General features: G+C 54.6%; 1 protein-coding gene across 2 annotated transcripts in view; it reads left to right on the forward strand.

Moving 5' to 3' along the window:
- Positions 1-3,017, forward strand: part of GRM4 (glutamate metabotropic receptor 4) — a 28,138-nt gene extending 25,121 nt beyond the window's left edge. For both annotated transcript variants that reach the window (XM_041427183.1, XM_041427182.1), the window contains 2 exons: positions 780-1,026; positions 2,230-3,017. In XM_041427183.1, coding sequence (XP_041283117.1) covers positions 780-1,026; positions 2,230-2,279 — 297 coding nt within the window. In that variant the 3' untranslated portion in view covers positions 2,280-3,017. The remainder of the gene's footprint in view (positions 1-779; positions 1,027-2,229) is intronic.
- Positions 3,018-6,000: the final 2,983 nt, after the last annotated feature.

The raw sequence follows: 6,000 nt of genomic DNA on the forward strand, positions 1-6,000 counted from the left end.
AAACACCTGCAGGAGAACCCCATGACACTGAATCAGGTGAAGCTCCGGAACTGCTTTAAGGCTCCTTCTAAAGCCTTGGGGGTGACCTGCACACAGGTGTGTGCAAAGGCACCTGAAGACCCAGAGCCCCCTCCCTGCTTGTCCCCAGATCATCAAAACTGCCTGGTGGAGGAGGGGATGCTGGAGAGGAAGGAGCCAGATGCTGGCAGAGCAGGGATGCCCATGGAGGAGGGACTTGTCCTCCTGGCCTCCCCGAGAGGTGGGATGGGCAGAGGGAGGGGGGTCTCTGCTTCCAGTTGCCACCTGCTTCAGATGCCCCGGCTTGAGAGGAGCCTGCCAACTGCTCTCCATAGAAAAATGGATTATTCTACAGTCAGATTAATGGGCTTTCATTTTGCAAAACATCTGTCACTGTTAGTCCTGGACAGTGAGCGTGAAATTAGTTTTGACTGCAAAAAGGCGGCGTCGGTGTGTAATATGTGACTTCCATGACAAGAGCCCAGGAGTGAGCTGGGGAATGGGAATTACCTGTTGAAGGGAGAAGGGCGGTGGGGCGTGCCCTGGTGTCAGGTGTCCTTGCTGTGCCCAGCACCAGCCTTGCAGCTCCTGCCCCGAGGCTGGCGGAGCATCAAACCTCACCTTGAACACCAGCACTGCCGACATTCCAGCACTGCCTCCCCACTCCTTTCATTTAACCCCAACTTTCCCTCGTTTCCCCCTTTCCCTTTTGGATCCCACAGGGCCTTTGGGCTCTCAGCTGGTGGCCTTGTGTCTTGCAGATGTACATCCAGACCACGACGCTCACCATCTCGGTGAGTCTGAGTGCCTCGGTGTCCCTGGGCATGCTCTACATGCCCAAGGTGTACATCATCCTGTTCCACCCGGAGCAGAACGTCCCCAAGCGCAAGAGGAGCCTCAAGGCGGTGGTGACAGCGGCCACCATGTCCAACAAGTTCTCTCAGAAGGGAGGCTTCCGCCCCAACGGAGAGGCCAAGTCGGAGCTCTGCGAGAACCTGGAAACTCAAGGTGAGGCGGCTCCCGCAGGCGCTCCCAGCGGGATCCTCCGGTGATCATGAACGGGAACGGGGAGAGCTGAGCTCCATCTGCACATCCCCGGCTCCAGAGGGCTGGGGGAGCTCGCAGTGAGCAGGGCTGGCAGCTCCCGTGGTGCCCAGGAGGGGACGGGCACGGCAGCAGTGCTGGGGACGTCGGCGCAGCGCCGAGGGGACATTTTTCACTCTGTCACTGCCGGGTCACGTATCCTTAAATAAACAACAGAATAAATAATTCACAGGGCTTTGATACGGGCAGATCAGCTACGAAAACATCGCAGCTAACAAATAGCTCTGTCAGCTCCAATTCCTTCTGCTCTATCTAATTGTTATCTGGGAACACCAATTGGAGACCTGCAGCAAGGTTCCACTGCCAGCCAGGCACCACGAGCTGCTGGCGTCCCCTCCCTGTTGGGGACACCTTTGTGCTGCTCAGGGTGTCCCAGGCTGTGCCATCTGTGCCAGCACCTGCCCGTGCCCTTGGAGGGAGGGTGTTCCTGTGCCTGCTGACCCCGTGGGACCTGGGAACCTCATGGGGGTCTTGGCAGAGCCTTGTCCCCACCGAGGGCAGTGGGAAGGTTCATTGCTCTGTGGCTTTTGCTGTGTCACCCTGGGACGTGTGGTGGCTTTGGAGCCATTGCTGCCTCCTCTCCTGGTGTGTCCGAGGGCTGGAGAAGCTGGGGGTGGCAGCAGGATTGTGTCCCTGTGGCACCCTCTGGGTGAGGGGACAGCCAGGATGGCTTTGTGCCCTGCTGCTCCACTCCCAGCTGCTGTGGAATGGTGCCCAGGGATGTGGGACACCCAGCTGGGACCCCAAAACCCCCTGGGACCCCACGATTTGTCCCAGGCAGGGCTGGCTGGGACAAGTTGAGCTTTGGGAAGGGTCTGTCTATAGGAGGTTGCTGAGGGGAGTGGAGGGGAGCCTTAGACCACATTCCCACTGCTCGTGGCACATCCTGGGGGCTCTCTTTGGGGTGAAGTGTCCTTCAGGAGCACCCACACCTGCCGTGGGGCTCAGGGAAGGACCCCAAGCGCCAGCACTGCCCAGACCCCTGAGCAAACCCTGCCACATCCCTGCTGGTACCTCCTGGCACGATGTCCTGGGGGGTGGGACAGGAGCCAGGAGGGGAAGGTGGCCTCTGCTGATGACCCACGTGAGCTCTGTGTCTCCTTCCAGCACTGGCCACCAAGCAGACCTACGTCAGCTACAGCAACCACGCCATTTAGCTCCAGGAGCGGGAGGGAGCCGAGCTCCTCGCAGGGACAGGCAGGTGGCAGCCAGGGGACACGCCTGAGGGAAAATGCCATCAACAGCAGCAAAAAAAAAAATCCATAAAGAAACACAAAAACTCTTCCAGCGCCCACGGTGGCGATGCATGGCTCCCACGGAGGGACGGCGGAGCACGGGCAAGAGGGCACGGACTTCAGCAAGTCTTTGGGTTTGTTTTTTTCCCTGTATTTTGGCCAAAAAAAAAAAAGGAGGAAAAAATAAATAAGAGCCCCAGCATTTTCCCTTTTCTGGAATTTGTGAGATTGTTTGTGGTTGTGCAGAACCTTCTGTTTTCTCTTTTTATTTTTTTTTATCCTCCGTTTTCTTTCGTTCCTGTCTTCCTCCGTCCCTCTTCACTCTCTTCCCCATATCCTACCAAATTCTATATGTTGCAAAAAGGAAAAATAAATAAAAATACTTAAAATTTACATTTAAAAAAAAAGACAGCAAAATAAAATAAAATAAAACCTAGACTGTGTTCAAAGTGCTGATTTCTATAGGTGGTTCCTTAATGTATGTGATGACCATATGGATTGAAATATGTCTGCTTTATGTACTGACCAGTCAAAAAACAAAAACTCACAAAAAAACAAAGTTCAGTGCCTGGATGTTTATGAATTATTCGATGACTGTGTAGAGCATGATCATTTTTATACGAGGAGATTTCTAATAAAAGACCCTGGTTTTGCACTCGGCGTTTGCTGTCTCTTGGTGACTTGGCTTCAGGAGGTGCCAGGGAAGGTTTTGGGTGGCCAAACCCTCTGGGAGGGCTCAGGGCTTGGTGTCCTTCCTCTGCAGGCATCCCTGGAGATTCCAGGCAGCTGCAAACTGTGGGAGAGGGGATGGGACAGGGACAGGGGGCACATCCCTGGGGCAGCTTTAGAGTGGAAAGAGCTGATTCCTCCTCGTTTTCCCTTCCCAAGCTGTGAGGATGGAGCAGAGGAGAGATTTCCCAGGGCTTCCTTCAGGCTGCCAGGGAAGCACTGGAGTCCCCCTGCCTGGAGGGGTTTGTTTAAAAATTGTGCAGGTGTGGCACTTGGGGACATGGTGGCGTTGCTGGGTTAAGGGGTGGACTGCAGGATCTCAGAGGGCTTTTCCAACCTGAAGGATTAACAGAGACCAACAAAAGCAGCTCTGCCTTGTGGGGAGGGCTCCTCTGCAGGCTCCAGCCTGTCCTTGGGGTGGCACAGCCATGCGTGGCTGCTCCCAGAGCCTGGGCTGGGCCTTTTTGGGGCACTTTGGTGCCTTGGCTGCTGCTGTTCCTGTCTCTGGCCCAGGCATTCCAAGTGTTTTCCTCTTGGATTGGGGCTGGCTGTGCTTCTTGGCTGCTGGATCACGAGAGGAGGGTCCAGACCTGTCTTTTTTTGGGAAATGGGGAAAGGAGGCAGAGAGCTGCTGGGTGCCTCCAGCTTCTGGACAAGCTTTGTTTCAATAAAAAACCCAATAAAATGCTGGAGCTGGTGGTGAGCTGGCCTGGGAGGGGGTGCTGGGATGGCTCCCTGTCCCTTTGTGCCTGTTCCCCCAGCCCCAAAATGCTGCTATTTCCCCCTCTCTGAGCCTGTGTGATGTCATCCCTGTATTTTGCACTTTCCTAGAGCTGTTTGTGTGTTAATCACAGCTCTGCTCTCCCCCTGGGGTCGTGTGGGGGGCACCTGGGTGCCCTGAGCCCCACGGGAGCCTCAGCCAGGAATTGGTGCCAGAGGGAATCGCAGCTGCTCGCTGCCTGTGCACAGAGGACAGAGCCTGGCTTGAAGGCAGGAGTTAAAAAAAAGGGGGGGAGAAAAAAAAAAAAGCAGTGTAATGAAAAGCTCAAAACTTTGATAAGATCATACTTGTCAAAAGAGCTTCTCAGGAGAAAAAACTGCTCCGTTCCCAGCGCATCCATCACTGTCAGATGGGATGTGAGGCACTGCCTGCTTCAGAGGGCTCTGAGAAAACCCGAGCTGATGGCTCTGGTGCAGCCTCTGGCTCGGGGACTCTGCTCTCATGGTGTCAGGAGCAGCTTTCACCCTGAATTCTGCCTGATCATCACTGCAAAGGCTGATTCTCACTTAATTCCAGCCTCCACCTGCCTCCCTGTGAGGGGGTGCTCCAAGCCCTGCAGAAATGCCCCATTTTTGTCACCCCAAACCTGAGCTGCTGGAGGAGCCCTGTCCCTCCCAACCCATTCCAGTGGAGGATGCAGTGACCTCCCAACACAGCTGGTTGGTTTTATCCAGCACCTCATGGCACAGTGCTGTTTGATTCCAAGCACCTCTTTGATGATGGCAGCTAATTAAAAGGAGCCATGGAGGTGGATGGGGATCCAGGCAGGCTCTGCTGTGGATATTGCAGCAGGGGCCTGTGAGGATCCAGATTCTGCTTTTCTGCTCTGCTTAATATTTTTGAGGGTAGCTCCCATGGCTGAGGAGAAGAGCAGAGTGGATACTGATTCCTGGATATCAAATTCCTGTTTTTTGGTATTTTGGGTTGTTTCTGTTTGTTTGTTTGTTTGTTTTTTGATGAGGTATCTGGAAATTGTGGCCATCATTTCTCCTCCTCACCTCCCTTAGAGCTATAAAAGCACTTGTCTGATTTCCCTCTTATTTCTGTGAAGGGCTATTGAATTTAAACAACGATAATTGCCTGAGTTCCCTGAGTGCCTGACCTGCAGATTTTTCACTTTTTTCTGGGACTTTCAGAAGTGGTGAGGAAAAAAACCTGGGCTGGTGCCAGCTCCCTCCATGCCCTGCTCATATCTTCCTGCCTCCTGGAACTTTCTGTTGTCCTTGGCTGCTGCTCCCAGTCGCCAGCTCTTCTCCTGAGCTCCCTTCTCCAAGGACAAGCAGGAACTTTTGGGGTCCCAGGGCACAGCTGGGGGCTGGAGTGGGAGCTGTGCCCCCGCCTGGAGCAGCAGCAGCCTGGAACCAGTCATTAACTCTCTTCTGTGAGAGGCAAATTACAGACTTCGGTGGCATAATTAGGCCAACTCGATGGGAAATGGAAAAACAAGATAATTTCCCTGCGAATTTTCCAGCCTGCCTGCCACCTCGTGCCTCCCTCCCTGTGTCTTGGGCAAAATCAGCCCCTCTGGGCTTGGAGATCTCCTGTTCCCCCCTTGGGGGGGAAATCTGGAGGAAGGGGATGGGAAGAGCAGGGCTGGAGCAGAGCTTAGCTGGGACAGGACAGGAGGGCAGGGCTCCATTCAAGGAGAGCCCCAAGGACACATTTTCACCCCAGGAGAGCAGAGTGATGCTCAGAGCAAGCTGGGGCTCGGGCTCAGGGCAGAGGTGGGTGCTGTGGCTCCATCCGTGGGGCAGGAGCAGCTCTGGGAAAAACTGGAGCTTGTTTCTGTGCTCCAAAGCATTGGAGGAGCTGTGACGAGCTGCTGGGAAGGTGGGCAGTGCCTCTCAGATGGGTTGAGGGGACAGTGGGCGCCCTGGAGGGAGGTGGCAGCACCCAGCCCTGTGGCTGGGGAAGGTCCAGCAGCAGTGGAGCCTTTGGGGCTCCCTTTGGAGCAATCCCTGTGGCTGGAGCCATGGATGGAGGCACCAGTTGTGTTTCTGAGGGTTTCTCCCCAGCCCCAATGTTCTCTTGTAGGGCCCAGTGAGTCAATGGTGGTCTGTGTTGAAATCTCACTTCAGTGGTGAAAGCTGCAATTAGCATTTAATGAAGCTTCTTGCTTTTATTTTTAGGTAA

The sequence above is a fragment of the Onychostruthus taczanowskii genome, unplaced genomic scaffold, assembly GCF_017590055.1.
Source record: "Onychostruthus taczanowskii isolate IOZ18803 unplaced genomic scaffold, ASM1759005v1 scaffold97, whole genome shotgun sequence".
Taxonomy (NCBI): domain Eukaryota; kingdom Metazoa; phylum Chordata; class Aves; order Passeriformes; family Passeridae; genus Onychostruthus; species Onychostruthus taczanowskii.